The sequence below is a fragment of the Aspergillus sclerotioniger genome (genome assembly GCF_003184525.1).
Source record: "Aspergillus sclerotioniger CBS 115572 chromosome Unknown BO94scaffold_8, whole genome shotgun sequence".
Lineage (NCBI taxonomy): Eukaryota > Fungi > Ascomycota > Eurotiomycetes > Eurotiales > Aspergillaceae > Aspergillus > Aspergillus sclerotioniger.
Genome location: NW_020290998.1, coordinates 68,162 through 87,587, shown reverse-complemented (window position 1 = coordinate 87,587; position 19,426 = coordinate 68,162). Strand labels below are relative to the sequence as shown.

Below are 19,426 nucleotides of genomic sequence, written 5' to 3'. Positions count from 1 at the left end.
AATGTTTTCGATCGACATGACCGATCTATAATTCACGTTCCTATGTTCCTTCACAAGGGTCTGTCGCCCTGCTGTCTAGCCGCGTCGACCGCTAACTCCAGTAACACACCCCCCACCCCACCAAACCTTCAACACAGTTCCAGACATGGCGGGGGATCGTCCCATTCCTTTTTTTCCGGGGTACTTAGTCTTGGTGAAAGTCAGACCAAAATAATTGCGGTGAATGGGGAGGATGTGACATCAGAAACGATCTCCCCGAAACGGGCGAATCGGGGCCGATCGTGAGGAGGGGTTCGCATCGGGGGCCTGATTGGAGGCCCTGCCAGCCTGGCCGCTTTCTCCGCCATCTGCTTCATCTCCTGGTCTCTCTACCAGTTTCCCTCGAATTCATTTGCCAGATAGCGAGAACCCCATGGATCTCTTCAATTCTCCCCAATTCGCCGCCCGTGTCGAGGAGCTGATGGCCGAGCATCATGTGCCCGGTCTGGCCCTCGCGCTCGTCCACCACGATCGAATCGCCTCGGCCGGCTACGGCCACGCATGTCTCAATCCACCCCAGCCATGTACCCCGGACACTCTCTTCGACATCGCCTCCGCCTCCAAATCCCTAACGGCAGCCGCCGTCGCCCTGCTGGTCGACGATGACCAATCCTATCCCGATGTGCAGTACACCACCCCCATGTCCCATCTGCTGCCCGACGACTTCGTCATGCCGGGTGAGGAATACACCCAAGGCGTCACGGTCGAAGACATCCTCTCGCACCGGACAGGAATGCCTGGGTGAGTATCCTCTCCTCCCCCCATCAGCCCGAGTCGCAAGCATCACCGCTAACGCAACCAGTCACGACCTCTCCTACATGAGCCCCCGCGCACGCCAGCCGGATGATGCCCGGTCGGTCACGCGAAACCTGCGACATCTGCCCGTGGCCGCCCCGATTCGATCCAAGTACATGTATTGCAACATGATGTACACGGTGGCCACGCATCTGGTCGAGCACAAGACCGGCCAATCCTTTGCGGATTACCTAGAGGATCACTTCTTCCGACCGCTGGGCATGGACTCCACGAACTTGCAACCTCAGCGTGCTCGAGACCGGGGACTCGGTGATCGCATCGCCACGGGGTATACCTGGCAGGCCGATGATGAGAAATACCATGGCTTTCCGACGCCCGATTGTCCCGAGGCTCAAGGCGCTGGTTCTATCATGACGAGCGTGAATGACTACATCCAATGGGTCCAGGCTATGATCAATCGCAAAGGACCCATCACCGATAGTGTCTACAAGGGTCTCGTTCAGCCACGAATCATCACCGATCCTGCCTCCGAGCATCTGGATCCACTCACCTCGCCGACGTTGTACGCCGCCGGTTGGGAAGTTCGGTACTACCGGGGGCACCTGGTAGTCAGCCACGACGGCGCCATCTCCGGCTTCGGGACCTCTCATTTCTTTCTCCCGGAGCATAATTTTGGTGGGGTTATCTTTGGAAACTCCGAGGCCGGAAACCCAGTGGCAGACATCCTGGCCCGTGAACTGATCGATGAGGTACTCCAGGTGCCTCTCGCAGACCGACCAGACTGGAACAGCATTGTCTTTGCGGAGTGGACGAGAAGTGATGATCCCAGCGAGGAGGAGCTACGACAGAAGCTGTGTCCCGGGGCCGAGCAGTCACAGCCTCAGGAGCTATCGCTCAGCGCATATACAGGCGAGTTTTATAACCCGGGGTACCATTCTCTGACGGTGGATACGAAAGACGACCGGCTGTTCATTGACGCCAGGGATCGGTCCTTCGGGTTCACGCTCACGTTGGACCATGTCTGTGACCAAAGCAAGTATATTGCTCATCTGAGCGACTTTCTAGAGGGCGGAGATGTTCCGTTCGTGGCGGAGTTTGAGCTCGAGAATGGTAGGGCCGTCCGGTTGGGGCTGGACTTGGAAGTGGACTTGGACGGTTTGGTTTGGTTTGAGAGGATATAGGCAGAACTGTGCGTCCATATATATTCTAATGAGAATATGGGGAGCATGTCTGTTCGTCCGATTTTCTCACTATATAATTCGCACTGCGATCGGTGGCATCCCCACCATGTATCGACCTTGATGTTAACAAAATTCGACCCATCACCCTTGATTTGAGACCCATCAGGCTCATCCTTAAATCCGTCGCTAAAACTATCTTTACAATCAAATTCCCTACTATGGGATGTAGTACTTGTAAACTTTGATTAAATTACTATCGATTATACTATAGCTCTCATGTCCCGATGTACGTACAGTCCCACCATTATATATTCCTCCACTAGATGGCAGAATGTGGTACCACCCTTGTTCCGCTTTTTGCCCAATATCCGGTCGCTAATTCCCACTCTACCGCCGTTCCCTTTGCCTTCTTTTGTTCACTTTTTCCCTTTACTTTGATTCTATCCGCTTTTCGGCCTCTTTTGTTTTCTGTGGCTCTTTTGCTCTTTGCTTTTGTTTGTTTTTATTCGTATTTCGTATCGTTTCCGGCATGACCAGCATCCAAGGCGGGCCCGATGGGCAAAACCGCGAGTGGCCGACTGGCTGGCTTCCCGTCGCGAACCACGGCACCCAACACCCACCCAACACACAATCTCTCTCTTTGTCTCTGACAGAGTACTCTGTCTTCTTTTATCCTTCATTCAAGCGCAAATCATCCAACAAAGTAGACCTTGTGTTTACTTTATCATGGTTTTCCATACAGATTAGTCCCCAGCTAATTCGGGTGAGTCGTGAATGGACGCCGAGGAATGCAAGCCGCTTGATTCTTCGCCGCCGACCCATGGGCGGCCAAGTCGCTCAGGCACCCATCGGGCGACTCGACGAAAAGTCGCATCGCCTCGGCCACTTGACCAACCAGTCGTTCGGCCGTGGCCTCATCCATCACACCTCCTACAGCCGTGATGCACAGCTCTACTCCAGTGTCACGCTCGATTGACGTCACGGCCATTTGACCTGCCAGAAGCTCTTCGTTGTCGCTTCTTCCGGTAGACCAATATGTGCGGGAGGCCGAGCGGGTCCCATCCAAGTCGACGCCGCTGGACGATGCCACAACCTGGTGATTGACTATACATCCATATGTGGTATCCTCTGGCCATTGCGTGCATTGGCGTACAATTTCCCCAAATGCCACATGGTCATAAGGAGCAGTTTCTAGGCGTTGCCGCTGCACATGATGCAGGAGATCGCCAACCGTCCACTGCGGATCTGTTCGGAATCGCATTGGCAAGTAGTTCGCACAAGGGCCAATGACCTTGTCCATGCCCGGCAGGGATCCTCCCCGGCCATGGACAACCTGGGTCAGGATGACATCTCGTCGATTTGCATGTTGGCACAAAATCCATGCCAAGCTGCTATGCACCAGGGTCGCCATCGTGACATCAGCTGGTAGGGTGAAGCGGCCAATATCACGGCTCACAGCCGTATGTTTACCGCTCCCCTGTGTATTAAAATGACCCGCGACCTCGATCCCTGGGAGAGGGGCACCGGAGAGATACTCCCGCCAGAATGAGAGCGCAGGCGAGTGGTCCTCAGACAGTCGCTGATAGACCACATCCCTGAAGTCGGTCGTCTGCAACAGCTGATGGCCGTTGTACGCGTCCGAGATCGACTGCCAAAGCACAGGCAAGGAAGCCCCGTCACATTGACCATGTGATAAGGAAATCATGAATGCCCAGTCAGCCTGAGTGCGGCTGGTGATCACTGTAAATTGTACCGACGATTGCTGCTGAATAGACATTGGCACTGGCTTGGCCTGGGTAGCCTGGGTGATATATGCCTCTAGATTCTCACACTGCACCTGTTGTATCTTTGGTTGCACAGAGCGGAGAATAACCTGGTAGATGTGGCCTTCGACGGGGATGAAAACCGACCGCAACATGCTATAGTGCGAAACGACTTCTGCGCATGCACGCTTGAGACGAGTCAGATCTACAGGAGTGCGGAACATCTCAACCATGTGTACTAGCGTGGTGTTTTTGATGTGAAATGCTTGAAATTCAACCGTCGGAAGAATGTCGATCACGTCATTTGGAGTCAATGATTCGCTCTGGTCAGAATAGGATGCCAGGGCAGAAGTGCGCACGGTATCATTGACCAGCGAGTAGGAATCATGGTCGGTAGAAGCATGTGAGGGCTTCCCAACCGGGCATGCTATCTGAGCCCACTCTCGGATCGTGGGGTGTCGAAGGATATCACCGGACTGAATCTCCAACCCCTCAGTTCTGGCTCTGGCGGCAATCTTCATTGCAAGGATGGAATCTCCACCAAAGTGGAGAAAGCTGTCATCCGCGCCGACCTCCTCCCCAGGTATGTCGAGCAGACTGGTGAGAATAGCGTGGAATCTGACGGCTTTCTCGCCCTTGACGGGTTGCTTGCGTCGCTGCATCTCTGTATATGCGCGCCACTCTTGAGATGAGATGCCCTGGATACACTCCCGCAGTCCGGCACGATCCATCTTGCCCGAGGTTGTCCGTGGGATCTGCGCAAGGGGCACAAAAAGGTCTGGGACCATGTATCCGGGGAGACGTTTTCGAAGCTTACCCAAAGCAGCACTGATGTTCACCTGGAATTCATGGGTTTGGGTACGAAGGATGGGCTGCTTATCGACTTCAGCGTTGGCGTCATGGATCATTCCTTCACCTTCAACCCCGTCCCAGATACATGCAACAAGTCGTGGTATGACACCAAGTGCTCCCATGGCGGAACTGTCCACTACTCCAAGGCTTGGGACCCTGGCCTGTTCGACGACCACTTCCCTGGAATGTGTGAAACACTGTCGCACGTGGTGCTCAATCTCCGCTAGCTCCACTCGTTGCCCGTTTACTTTGATCTGGCGATCCTTGCGCCCTTCAAAACGGAGCGATCCATCGGTTATTTCGTAGCGCACAATGTCCCCGGTTTTGTAGAGGTTTCCACTGGCCACCTGGTCTGGGTAAAGATCTTGCAACCATCGTGGTGGCTGGATGAAAGCCTTGGCAGTCTTGTCCGCTTCGTCGAGATAGCCTTGGCCAACAGACGGGCCATGCAGCAGTAGCTCTCCTCTGGCGCCAATAGGCATCAGTTTTTCAGCGTCATTCTGGTCCACAATCCAGCAATTGACACCTACTCCCCAACCGATGTTTCGAACATCATCGGTTGGATTAAGAGGGGGGGATACGGTCGAAATCACCGCGCACTCGGTTGGTCCGTAACCGTTCAACAGGCGACAGGAATTGCCCCACATTCGAAGATGGGAATCCGACATTGGCTCTCCCAGGAGAACAATTGTCTGAACCCAGGATGACCGCGTCGCATCGAGAGGACTGAGCTGCGACGGAGTCAAGAACATATGGGATACAGAAGCGGGGCTAGTCCCGGTGACTATCATCTGGTTCCTCTGGGACTCGGAAATCACAGCAATACTGGCTCCGGCAATCAGTGTGGTGAGGATGTCCATCATGGACACATCAAATGCGTAGGACGCCAGCTGCAGCACACGGGATTCATTTGTCAACCCGAAGGAGCGGATGTGGCCCGCAGCTGCCGTGGCATAGGAGCGGTGCGAGACCATGACACCTTTGGGAGCTCCGGATGTCCCGGAGGTGAACATGATATAGGCCGCTTGATCAGGATCAAGTGCTGGTAGACGAGAGCCAGGGTTGCCCTTACCACTGCCTTGCAACGCGACCTTCTCATCAATTTGGATGACATCTTCCGCTAGGATCCCACTCAACTGTGCCTGTGCCACCGATGATACGACCAGGGGAGGACGGATCCGACGTGTGATGTCTTGCAGGCGCTCCAGCGGCTCATTAGGATCGAGAGGCACGACGGTTCCACCGGCCTTCATGATCCCCAGGATCGCCACAATCGTCCACTTCGATTTCTCAAAGCAAATCGGAATCGGGTGTCCTGCTATCTCTGCACGATGACTGAGCATATCTGCCACGCGTGTCGACACTTGTTCTAGCTCTCCGTACGTAAAGTCTCCATCCCACCCGGAGACAGCCATGTGGTGTGGATGTTGTTTAGCCTGTTGCGCAACGATATGAGGCACAGTGACTGCGGGGGCTTCCGCACATGGCAGGTTCCACTTGCGTAAGCGCTGTTCGTCATGATCGGTGAAGAGCTCCATATCATTTACGCGGGCCTGCGGGTTACCCACAATGCGGTTAATGGCCAATTCGAAATACTCAGCCAGCTGCGCCACGAGAGCCGGGGCCACCCGTGATGGGTGGTAGTTTATCAGAAGCTTAATTTGCCCGTGGTATTGCAGAGCGATATAACATGTCAGATCGTGCTATGGAGGCGACCCGACGATTAGAAATAACCCAGGCTAAGGAGTCGATCCGGGTCGAACTTACCGTGGCGGGATCGTGGGTGTGAAGTGATTCCACACGGACGGAAGACTCGTCCTCCGGCTCTGCGTCCGGCACGTAATGAACATTGATTGCGGTTGACGCTACGTCCTCTATTGCCAGCCCAGCAGACTTGGCGATCGAAGACAACGGGAAGGATTGGTAGGAGAGGATATGATAGTATTCCTCTAGCAGACGCAATGCGGCCTCATCTAGCGTCTCGTTCCGGGTGAAGCGCACTCGGCACACCGACAGATTGGCGAATTGGCCTACAGCTTCGTTTATCCCAGGGACCGGGACCATTCGCCCAGACGAAAAGGTTCCGAAGCACACATCATCGGCTCCCGTGAAGGCCTTCAGCGTCAGCGCCCAGGCGAGATACATCACGCTAGATGGGGTCCAATCGCTCTCGTCGCAGAAGGACCTAACCTTCGCCCCGCTGGCTTCAAAGAAGACCTCGAAATTTTTCAATGTCTCAGCGCCTTCATGTGCGTGCTGTGATCCCTTCAAAGGCAACTGACAAGGCTTGTAACTCTCTAAGTAGGAATGCCAGTATTGCTGTGCCGGCTTCATGGGTTGCTGATGGACAAACTCGAGGTATCCCTGGTAGGCATCATTGGGAGAGTCAGTTGGCAGGCACAAGTCATACGCTTGGCACAGGTCCCGCTCGATTAATGATGTCGATATCGTATCGATGATTGCATGGTTGACGTCCAGTCTACAGAAGACATAGCCTGCAACAGAGGTGCACATTGTCATGTGGTGTTGCACGGATTGGCCATCTTGCAGCGTCACTGTTTTGGACACATTGGCTATGATAGGTGGGGGCTTCAAACCAGAACTCTCGTATTCGCCTTCAAATATTGTCAATGGCGGCTCAACCTTGCGAAGCAAAATCTGTTCGAACTGCCCATCCCCTGACGGTGTTGGCCGGAAAGCAGCCCGAAGCGCAGGATGTCGAGTCACCACCTGCCTCCATGCGTCTTGCAACCGGTCGATGTCCACCGTTGCCCCAGAGGGTGCACGGATCCTCCAGATGAAATGGGGACAATAGATGTTGGGGTTCTCTAGCTGGCTTAACAAGATGCCACGCTGTGCCGGTGTACACGGATAAACTGCTTCGACATTTGTGTTGATTATAGGCACCTGGACGCCGTGAAACCGCTCGGTACTTGTGTGTCCAGCCATATCCTCGACGATCCTGGGGGCGAAAGCATCCATTTGCTGCCTGGTCATTGTCGCCATAGCCTGTTGCAGTTGTTTTCGGTCTGTCTTGCCACCGCTGGTACGTGGCAGACACTCGAGGGGCACAAACGCTGACGGCATCATGTAACCGGGAAGTGCCTCCTTTAGTCTCTGGTTGGTTAGAGCAATGTCTTCAACCAGTTCGGCCGTGGAAACGACGGGTAGAGGTGGAACTGGAGAAGGTGCCACTCTAGATTTAAGTCCGGCTTCCTTGGGGACCAAGAAGACGACCAAACATTGGGTCTGGACCGCCGCTGATGGCGTGGCTAACAGAGCAAGTACATCGCTGAAGCGACCTGGAAGAACCTGCTGCACCTGCTCTTCCACCTCCCCAAGCTCGAAGCGTTGGCTGCGCAGCTTGACTTGAAAATCTCTCCGTCCGATGAAATGGAAGGAGCCGTCGGCTTCATACCGGACGAGATCCCCTGTGCGGTACACCGGCTGAGCGGTCGAGTGCCTTCCACTGCTGAGGTTCTGAATCCACTGCGGGCAAGGAATGAAAGCAGCAGCAGTCTGCTCTGGACTCTTGTGGTATCCGCGGCCTACGAGTGGACCTTGCAAGAGCAGCTCACCCACTGCACCGATTGGGACCGGTCGTTCAGGATTCTGCTGGTCACTTATCCAAGCGGCTCCTGCGACAGGCGCCCCGATATTGGCGGCTCGTGCTGGGCTAACCGCACGTTGCATAGTGAAGAGAACCGTACATTCAGCGGGGCCATACATGTTGATGACGCGCATGTCCTTTGACCATTCTTCGATGTCGCTGGCTCGGACGGTCTCTCCAATCAACATCACCGTGTGTACAGGGTTCATTTCCGCCGGAGTCAAGGCCCTGAGACGGGCAGGGGTCACTACCATGTGTGACGGCTGCAGATTCTGGACCGACTCGGCGACACCGTCCTTTCTCTCGGCAGTCGATGGAATGCAGAGACACGCTCCTGCGATCAATGGTGCCATGAATTCGAGCATGCTCACATCGAAGGCATAGCTAGACAGCTGCAGCATCCGAGAGTGTGGGCCGAACCCAGTCTTTTGCATGAAAGACACGGCCATAGTGAGGAAACTGCCGTTCTCGATTATAACCCCCTTTGGCTTTCCGGTCGATCCTGATGTGAAGACCACGTACAGAGCATGGTGAGGCTCGCCCTGGATCAGGTTTATGTCTGCCTCGGGCGTGGTATTCGCCCCAATAGACCCATCCAGGCTGACAACCATTCGAGCCAGGCTCTGCGCCGTAAGCTTGGTACTTCCAGAGGCAATAACCACAGGTGCGTCGATGTCGGAACAAATAGTCTGGAGGCGAGCAAGCGGATGAGACAAGTCCAGCAGAAGGATGGCAGCTCGTGCCTTCAAGACAGCCAAAATAGCCACCACCACCCATCGCGATGGCTCCATGCATATGGGCACAAAGGTCTCTGGTCCAACACCATGGTGCCGCAAAACGCTGGCCAGGTTGCTTGCTTCGACATCTAGTTCCTCATACGAAAAGTCTCCATCCCAGGCACATACAGCGGGGGCAAACGGTCGCTCAATGGATTGTTCATAGATAACATCTGCCACGCTGCCAGACGCCTTGGGAGGAATATCTGGGTTCCAGCGTTGCATCTCCAGGAGATCGTTGGGATTGACTGTGGTAATATGGCCAACCAGACGCTCAGGCTGAAAGAGGACCTGCTTAAGCATGTGGCTGAACTGATCCATGACATGCTGCATCAGCCACTCTGAGATGGCGGAGTTGTCGAAGGCCGCCTTGATGATGATATCTTTTCCCTCGACACTGGCAACAATTTGCAGGGCATATACATGTAATAAATCTTCAGGAGCGCGGTGCTTGGTCCATTCCAAGCGTGTGCCGACCTTGTCCTCATCCCTTTCAATGGCGAGAAGAGTTTGGAATGAGGATGCCTGTTTGGCCTCGGGACTCAAAGCCGCGATTTCTGACAATGTTACCTGCTCGAACTGGACCAGATCTGTTTCAACCACCTCCAGTTCCGATAGCGCCTCTGCCACGGTCGCATCGTGGTTTATTGAAAGACGGAATGGAATGATGGTGGTTGCAGGTGCAACCATGGATTTGATACCATTGACATTTGCTTTGCGCCCATTGGAACGGACTCCGAACACCACGTCTGTCGTGCCCTGATATTGCGAATGCACAAGTCCCCATGCTAGTCTAATTGCCATGGAGAAGTCACATGTGGCTCCAAGGTGCTTGATATCTACGACAGACTGCATCTTCTTCATTGTCTGGGGCTTTGTGTGCTGAGATGGCAGCGAGGGGAACGGGTCGATGTCGACGTCGCGCAGACCCTCACGCCAATAGTCCAGAGCAGCTTCTTTCTGCGAAGCAATGTACGTCATAAGATCGCCCAACCCGACAGACAGCTCCACTGGCGAACCCTCATAGGCAGCCTGCACCTTTGACAGCGTCTGGGACAATGAATGAGGATCTATTAGGGCGTGATGCACTGAGATCACGAGGTCAACGGGCCTACCCCGACCAGGCGAATAGAGTTCAAAGCCCAGCAATGGGCTCCCAAGCCAGTTTCTCCCGTGGGGTGGTGATCGCTGAGTCGAGGCGCTTACACTCCAGCGTATACCGTCATGTTTGGTAACGACTTGGAGATATCCCAGCCCTGCTACCTCAATCATGCGAGTACGTAGAATAGGCTCACCGGCCACGACTGTCTGCCAAGCAGCCTTCAATCGATCAGCGTCAATATGTGGGGCGACTCGAAGACGGTGTTGGGTCATTTGGACCGCAGCTGCCAGCCCCAGGATCGTGGTTTGCCACGGTGTACAGGGGTATATGTTCTCAATTTTCGAGCTGGAAATATCGCACTGAGACATAGCTTGGCTGTGAGCCTCACTACGTTTCCCCGGAGGGAGAAGAGATAACGGCTCAGGAAGGGTGGCGGACTTGGTGAGTCCTCCGGAGGACAGTTGCTTTGCGTTGCAGGATAAAGCCTGTGCCAGATCTCGCATCTGGGGATGTAAGAAGACCTGTGGTACCGCCAACTTCAAACCTCGTGCCCCCGCGGCAGAGGTTAGCCTCATAGCTGCAATGGAATCACCCCCCAGCAGAAAGAAGTTGTCATCAGGGCCAATGGTCTTAGGAGAACATTGCAGCACTTCTGCCCATAAAGACTGCATCGTTTGCTCGTCGGATGTCAGGCTTCCCGGATTCCATTCCACCGGATCCTTGGTCGGCTGGTTCATTTGCGACACAAGCGCCTGGGATGCCAGTCGATGTACCTTCTGTCGATCCACCTTTCCATTCACTAAACGCGGGATCTCATGGAGGGGAATGAAGGCATTTGGGATGAAGAAGACTGGAACCTCCTTCACAAGACGGGCCTTGGTTAACTCTACATTCCTCTCAAATGTTTCGTCATCACTGTACTTTTGTGTGGCTATCGAGGCGACAAGGTATGTTGTTGTCGAAGTGTCCGGCACCACCAGGTCAACAAATACGTCCAGACTGCCACCGGGGAAACATCGTTGCACATGATATTCGACTTCAGCCAGTTCGATTCGCTGACCCCGGAGCTTGACTTGGCGGTCGCGCCTTCCAATATACCGGATGGAGCCATCTGGAAGCTGGCGAACAAGGTCGCCAGTTCTGTACAACGCATTCCTGCCTGTCCCGCGCATTGCCTTCATCCAGTCGGGGTACGATAGAAAGACAGCCGCCGTCTGCTCCGACCGATTCACGTACCCTCGCCCGACAATTGGGCCATCGATGAGTAATTCTCCAATGGCACCCACTGGCAGTGGTTGGTGTGGGTTGGCTGGACTCATCACCCATGCACCACCGCCTACGGGCCAACCGATGTTTGCTGAATCCGACAGCAGGATCTCCGATCGGCTCTGACTGGTGGAGATCATGCTACACTCAGCCGGGCCATACCCGTTGACGAGGTGAACGTGAGGTGCCCAGCGACGCACATCATGTCTACTCACTTTCTCCCCAGCGAGCACAAGCGTTTCCAGGGGGGAAACCCGTCTTGGGTCGAGTGTTCGGGCGATGGATGTGACCAGGATGGCCCAGGTGATTTGGAATTTCTCGATGGTATCTTCGATCCTCTGGCGGCCATCCTCGGTGGGGATACAAATACATCCGCCGGCCAGAAGAGTTGCAAAAATCTCAATGATGCACACGTCGAACGCATAGGACGAAAAGTGAAGGACTCGAGAGCGATCGTCAATTCCAAACGCCTCTCTCTGGGCCTCAATCGCGCAGTAAAATGACCTGTGCTCGATGACACACCCTTTCGGTCTGCCAGTGCTACCGGAAGTGAAAATTGCGTAACCTGCACACGTTGGGCGGACTGCAGCGAGTGGTACAGCACCAGGTACAGGCTGTCTCTGCATATCCTCTATGACAATCGGTTTAGGAGCAATGAAAGCGGCAGCTGCCGCATGTTTGGCCGAGGTGACAATGACAGGACATGAGAAGTCATTCTGCAGCATGTCTTTCAATCGCTCCTTGGGGTGCGTTTGGTCCAAAAGAATAAATGCACCACCGGCCTTTAAAATGGCTAGAACGGCGACGATGGTCCAACTTGACCGGTCACAGTACACTGGAACAAAGGTCTCTGGCCCCACGCCATGGTGAATCAGATGCTGAGCCCAGCATGACGAACTGCGATCAAGCTCTCCATATGTGAGGTTGTTGTCCCAAGCAGCTACGGCTGGGGTCTGCGGATGAGCCATACTGTAGTCCTGGATGGCTCGGTGGACACATCCGGATACCGGATCGGGCAACTTTTGATTCCATTCAAATATCCGGTCTTTATTCTTGGGTCCAAGCAAGTCCAAATGGCCAATTTGCGTATTGGCTGGGTCGATGAGTTGCATGACAATAGACTGGAAGGTGTCTGCAATGAGCTCTGCCTGGGTATCGCTAATGATATCGGAGTAATAGGTCAAATTGCCATCAATGCTCGGCGTATTGATCGTGAGGTTGACCGCGATGTCGTACTGGTTTGTTAGCCATCAACAACAATACAATAAAAAATAGGAGAGCTCAAAACTACGGAGTCATTCTCCAATTGCGCTTACCTCAGTCGAATCACTGCCACCATCATCCTTTATCGCTATGTCTGATGAGCCACCACGAGCCTGATCTGGGACCTCGTTCTGAAGAGACATCGCTGTGTTGAACAGCGGCTGACCGGATAGGTCCAAGGAATGCATAGCCTCTGCCAAGGAGTATTGCTGATTATCAACGCCGTTTGCATATGCAACTTGGTTATCCCTGAGTGCGGCGAGAAGCTCAACATCATCACCCAATGTGAGGCGACAGACGAGTAAGCTGATAAGTGGCCCCGCGATTTCATGGACCTGCTGCAGTGGGATATCACGCCCAGAAGACAGACAGCCGAAGACAACGTCATCCGAACCCGTATATATGCGGAGTACCAGCCCCCAGGCCACATGCAAGAGACTAGAAATCGTAAAGTCGCGATCCCGACAATATGACCTTAGTTGATCTCCATTCGGGAAGGTAAAGGATGCAATGTGCGGCGTGACCTGCTTCTCCCCGTGCTCAGTTGCTTGGAGCGGCGGAAAGAGACACGAGTTGGCACCACTCAGATAATTCATCCAATATTTATCGGCCTGGTCACCGCGCTGTTGCAAGTAGCCGATATAGGCACTATACGATGGTGCAGGTTGCCCGTCCAATAGCCCGTCATAGGCCTGGTGAAGTTCGTCGATCAAGAGGTCCCCAGTACCTCCATCCATCAGAACATGATGAATTATGAGTTGGCACGAAACATTGCCATCTTCATTAGGAACGAGGGCTAGTTGATGTAGGGGCCTTCCATCCTGAGTAAGACGTCTCTGCCGCGAAGCATTGTCATCCATCCCCAAGTCATGAGCCGCGATAACCTGGATATCCGCGGCCAGGGTCCTCAAAACGACTTGCACAAGTTTTCCTTGTCTGGCGCCATCCTCAATAAAGATTGTTCTCAATATTGAATGCCGATCGACCACCTGCTGCCATGCATCCCTGACTTTGTTGATGTCAACGTGCGCGCGACCTTTGTCCGTTGCCTCAACCAGCCATTGCAAACGGGACCAGTACCGTCCAGGAGCTTTCAACTGACTGAGCCATATATCCAGCTGAACTGGGGAACAAGGGTAGATATCCTCAATCTCAGAGATCCCGGCGCGAGTGCGAGTAACAACGTCTTGGACGATCATTTCCAACTCCTCGTCGTCGACCGATAATAGTCCGAAGTCTGAAGCAGTCACATAACAGTGGTTTTGTAGCTGCTGTGGTAATGCTTCCAATGTCGACTGGCAGGCCTGGACCCATTGGTGGACTCGATCCTGATGTCGCATCTGTCGGGGATACATGAAAGTTAAGTTAAACGCACCATTGGCAACGGTGGCCGATACATCGATGACGGCGAAACGGGGCAAGTCAGAGGGTAGAGGCAAGATGTCGTGATCAGGTAGCGCGGCTAATTGGAGAAGCGCATCTTGTCTCTCCAACTGTTGGAACAGTCCCGTATAATTGAACAGGATCTCCATTGGTGCGTGACCCTGGCAATGACTGGGGCCATCGGGGTGCAAATAGCGCGATGCAAAATATTCCCACCCATTGGAAGGGATTGCCCGACGACCGCTTTTGGTTAACAGGAGCATCTCCGTGATCTCCTGACCCTTCCGAGCATCGATGAACAGTGGTACCAAGGTCGTGAACCAGCCCACCGTGCGTGAGATATCGATATTGGCATTCCATGGCTCCCGTCCATGGCCTTCGTTGAAGATGGCCGGTGCTTGACGGTCGTCAAACACATTGACAAAGGAATGGAGCACGGCGGTCTGTATTACTTCAACCGGTCTCGTATGGAAGGCGTCGTTAGCAAGACCGAGTAGTGCTTGTGTGGCATCTTGCGAGATTCTAATGGTCTCTTGCACGGCATCCCCCCAGGTACTCTGTGTATCGCCAAGGCCCCAGTAGTCCCGAGGCGGGCACGGTATCTCCGACGGCAGAGCCTTCCTGGGATCCAGGGATTCCTGGCTGTAGGATTGCTGCAGTTGGCACCATCGCTGGAACGGAATAGACGGTGGCTGCAACGGAGTACCGGTCGTGAGGATATCTTCCAGATCTTGAAGAACTACTCGCCAGGAGACCAAATCGATAACCAGGTGATGAGCCATTATCCCCAGGTATTGCTCCTGCGCCTCGGTGGTGATGAGATCAACCGCAATCAGCGGGCCGTGTTGAATGTCAAGTTGACCCTGGCTGCCATCGAGAATCCGACGCAGAGTCTCCTGGTCGTCGAGCGACGACAGAAAGTGCTCGCCAAACAAAACAGATCCATCTGCGTTCGAGGAAATCAACTGATCCCATTGACCATCCTTGATCCTCCTGAACCGAGCTCGGAGCATGGAATGCCGGGCAACGATTGCCTGCATTGCCTCTCTCACCTTTGAGCTGGAAGTCGGCTGAGTGATCCTGAGAAGGAAATGCTGCGTGAACCTGGTGTTGCCACGAGGATCGTATTCGAACAGCATCTGCTGGATCGGCGACAGCCTGAAAGGTTTATCTGTGGGATCCTCCTGGAACGTTGGAGCCAAATGCTGCGGTTTGCCTATCTCCTGCATCCGCTGGGCTAGTTTACTAATAGTAGGGTACCGGAAAATGTCGCCCACCGTCACCGACCAACCTGCCATCCGGCAGTTATTCGCTGCCTGCATGGCACTCACCGAATCTCCGCCCAGGCGGAAGAAGCTCACCGAGGTGCTGATCTGATCGACGGGCCGGTTCAAGCTCTGCGCCCAGATCTGTCGCAGTTCCTCCTCACATGCGTTGGACGGACGTTGTTGGTGGCCTGCCACGGCGCGATAATTCTGCATCATGGCCCAAGACAGACTGGCCGCCTGGTCCCGAAGGAGGCGACGGTTTGTCTTCCCCGACGGGGTTAAAGGCACACTCTTGATGGGCAGAGTCACTCTAGGTACCATAAAGGCAGGCAACACTTCAGTCAGCCGAGCTTCGGCCGTCGCGCAGGCGGCACGGAACCTGTCGGTGGCTGGTAGGAACAGCGATTCAGGGTTGCGTGACGACGCTGCCTCTGGCACGCACACAAATGCGGTCAAGAGATTCTTGGGCCGCGGATCGTCCTGAGAAGGGGACGACTGCAGCATCTCCACCACCGCCTGTTTGGCTCCTGGAAAAGACTGACACACATGGTGCTCGACCTCGCCGAGTTCCAAGCGCTGGCCATGAAGTTTGACTTGGGTATCCTTCCGCCCCAGATACCGGAAACTGCCGTCTCCCGTGCACTCCACCAGGTCTCCCGTTTTATACAGGGCACCGGGCGTGGATGAATCAAAGGTCTGCCGCCAGGTGGGAGCCTGGACATAGGCACGGCTGGTCTGTTCAGGATTCGAAAGGTAGCCGGGTCCCACCGTCGGCCCTTCGATGAGCAGTTCTCCCGGACATCCCATCGGCATCAGCTTCTCCTGGTCCTGAGGGTGGACGACCCAGCCCACACTCCCCGTCGGGAAGCCAATATTGGTTGGGTCATGTTCCTGGAGCTGGGGTAGCACACTGAAGACGGCCGAGCACTCGGCCGGCCCATATGCATTTCGGACCTGAACGTAGGGCTTCCAGCGGGCCACGTCACTCGCAAGAACCGCCTCGCCAACAAATGCCAGGACCTGAAGCCCGGGTAGCCGATCCGGAGCGACAATCCGGCTCACACTCGGGGTCAAACACGCGACATTGACCCGGAAACGATCAATGGCCTCGGCTGGATTGCTGAGACAGTCGGATGCGGTGGGAATACACACGCAGCTCCCCATGATCAACACACTGAGATGCTCGATGATGCAGGAGTCGAAGGCGGGAGATGCAAATTGCAGCACCCGCGACTCGGGAGTGAAGTGGTAGGGCTCGCCATGGGCCAGGGCAGTGGCTGCATACCCTGCATGGTTGACAATCACGCCCTTGGGGGTTCCCGTGGAGCCCGACGTAAAAGTCACATACATGGGGTCGTCGTGGGAGGTGACGGGGGAGGGTCCACCGGCCCGACGCTGGCTGTCGGGGTCTTCCGCCGGTCGATCCACGGATAACATCGTCGGCAGCCCGAGTTGCGCCGCCACATCCGCCTGCGCCTCCGAGGTTAACCCCACGGTCGCCTTCAACACCCGTCCCATCTGCTGCAGTCGCTGGATAGGGAATGACCGATCAAAAAGGACAAAGGCCCCTCCGGCTTTCATGACCGCAATCATCGCCACGGGAACCCATTTGGACTTCTCTACCAGCACGGGAACAAAGACCCCCGGTCGGATGTTGAATCGCGACAGACGCGCCGCTAGGCCAGACGACAGGTCGTCCAGCTCCTGGTAAGATAGGTCGCCATCCCAGGCACTGATGGCGGCGGCGTGCGGTTGAGACCGAGCTCGCTCCGAGATCATGTCGTGCACACACGGCGGGACAGAAGCAGGGTTGCGTGATATATTTCGGCCGATGAGCTCAGCTCGATCCTCCCGGCTGACCGGGTCAATCTCCGCGAGGGTGATCGCTGGATCATTCTCGATCTGCTCATAAATATAACTGAGTTGCCCCAGCAGTCGTTCAGCCTGCCGGACACTGATTACGCCGGGGTCCACCAAAGCCTCCACTTCCATGGTCGTGTCCGATGGTCGGCACTGCAGCACCAAGGGGTACAGCTCCTGGGCTCGCTGACTCGCATCATACGGCATGAATAAGCCCGGCAGCTGAGTCCCAGTCCCAGGCTCCACCGACATCAGGGTCTGGAAGCGACAGGCAGCCTCAGGGCCAGATCCCATGTGTAGCAGGTTCTGCAAGCCAACATGCTCAAGTTCCATACTCCTGGCCCATTGCTCCTGCACCATCTCCAAGGTCTTCGCGATCGTCCATCCGGTGCACAGTTGGATTCGCACAGGCACACTGGTTATGGCTGGACCGACCATGTCCTCGACTCCTGGCACCGGTACGCTTCGACCTACGTTGATGGCGCCGAAAAGAATATCGTCCGAGCCGGTGTACAGGCTTTGGAGCACCGCCCACGCCAGTCGCAACTTGGTATTGACGGGGAAACCACCCGAGGTCATGGACTGGATAGGAAACGTGCGGCATACGGACTCGGAAGGGTCGGCCGTATATCCAGGGGATGGAAGCGCAGGATAAGTGGCCATGGAGTCCAGGTGAGCATCCTTTAACTCGGCCTTCCAGAATGCCTCCGCCCGATCGCGAGTGGCCTCAATGTACTCCACCAGCGGTCGGAAGGGTCGAAACACAAGCTCTTCTCCGCGATAGGCTGCCTCAACCTGACGTAGGAGGAGTGCAATAGACCATGCATCACTGATGGAATGATGCAGGCACACCCTGAGTATGTGTCTGGTCAGGTTCATGGTGAAATAGGCCAGCTGGCCTCCCATTCGCCAGGCCACCGGCTGCATATTGACTGGCAAGGCATCGTCATCCTCGGAGCACACGCCCCATGCGACAGTGCCGCGCAGCACTGCCTGCACGCAACCATGAGATTGGGTGGTTGCTATGCGAGTCCGCAGAGCTGGGTTGGCCTGTGCGGCTTGATCACAGGCCTCCTGCAGCCGGACTGGATCTGTGCCTGGTGGTAAGCGGTACTCGTGCATCATTGTGTATGCTGTTGGACTCTTCACGGTCAGAGCCATCATTGCTTCCTGCAATGGCGTGCAGGCATAAATCTCCTCGATGTCCCCGGGCGAGGCGTTACAGAGGCTGGCAACCTCTTCCCGAAAGGGATCGATGGCTTCGGTGGGAGAGGTAGGAGATGGCAAGGTCTCCTTGACCGAAACATAGACGTTGTGTCCTTTCTCCGCATTGTCTAGCTTCGGCGGGATGTTCTTCATCCGGCCATCCCTTTGGACTGCCGCGACATTGTTGAGGCGTCCTTCTCCGATCTTCACGGCATACTTTTGTTGCCCCTCGGGTGCTTCATATAGTATGCCTTGTTGGGGGTTCATGTTGTTGTGTGAGTGGTCAAGATTGATGCGTGTAGTTGGGGCCTTGTCCTGGGAAGTTACCGTGTGCTCGCCGCAGCACACCACCGACAGCTGTCGCAAGGCCAATAATACACGTTGGTCCGGGGCAGATCAAAGATGGTTTGAATTGGTCAGCCCACGTGCCTAGACACCCGACATACTAGTAGAGCTATATACACTGCACACGAGTCATAACCCGTCAGGCCCCCCGTCCACCATCGCCATGGCAGTCGTGACGTCCCTGACGGGCCTAGAACTAGAATCACGCGATGTTGTTGGGATGAACAATTTTTCACCCCAACCAAGCACCGAACCTATCAGCATCAGCTGTCGTGCACCAAGAAGCCCGCGGGCGAAGCCACCGAGGGTTGCATCCACGGCCCCAAGGCGCCTCCCACCAAGCCATCCCGCGGGGAACCGGGGTCGGCCTTCCCCGTTGGCGAGATTGTGTTACATTGGGCCTGGAGGGCATTACGAGTCTCGCGGGCCCAAAGCAAGATTCTTGCTGCTTGGGTGGAGCTTGAGCTGCCAAGTCCGTGGTGCCAGGGGGCTGTCATGGCCGGATGCGGAAACATGGCGGGCCCCATCTCGTACAAACACCCCCCCGCGCGCCCTCCTGCGAGCCATCGCCATCTCGCACGAAAGCATGCTTCTGAGCTTCGGAAAGTCCTTCCTACGAGTATGGACTCGCCTTCCTCTGCTGCCCCGTCCTGTGTCCAAGTCCCCAAAGTGTCCACGCCCCCCGACACGGACCCCGACCCGCCACCGGGACGAAGCTGTGAGGCAGCCTCTGCGAAGAACCCTGACGATGGCAAC

General features: G+C 55.2%; 2 protein-coding genes across 2 annotated transcripts; one reads left to right on the top strand and one right to left on the bottom strand.

The window, feature by feature from the left end:
• Positions 1–358: 358 nt before the first annotated feature.
• Positions 359–2,160, top strand: BO94DRAFT_564447 (beta-lactamase family protein). The gene is made up of 2 exons (XM_025614417.1): positions 359–780; positions 842–2,160. The coding sequence occupies exons 1-2, from the start codon at positions 413–415 to the stop codon at positions 1,974–1,976; spliced, it is 1,503 nt and encodes a 500-aa protein (XP_025469404.1). The 5' UTR covers positions 359–412; the 3' UTR covers positions 1,977–2,160.
• Positions 2,161–2,573: 413 nt separating this feature from the next.
• Positions 2,574–18,592, bottom strand: BO94DRAFT_622510 (amino acid adenylation; the record flags this gene model as incomplete). Its single annotated transcript, XM_025617084.1, has 3 exons — positions 2,574–6,294; positions 6,359–12,580; positions 12,662–18,592. 3 exons carry the CDS (start codon positions 18,590–18,592, stop codon positions 2,731–2,733), a joined length of 15,717 nt encoding a protein of 5,238 aa, XP_025469403.1. The 3' UTR covers positions 2,574–2,730.
• Positions 18,593–19,426: the final 834 nt, after the last annotated feature.

Excerpts from the sequence above, each read along its gene's own strand:
- BO94DRAFT_564447 (XM_025614417.1), top strand. The coding sequence starts at position 413 with ATGGATCTCTTCAATTCTCCCCAATTCGCCGCCCGTGTCGAGGAGCTG. Across the intron at positions 781-841 it reads CACCGGACAGGAATGCCTGG|TCACGACCTCTCCTACATGA; the intron begins GTGAGTATCCTC and ends TAACGCAACCAG.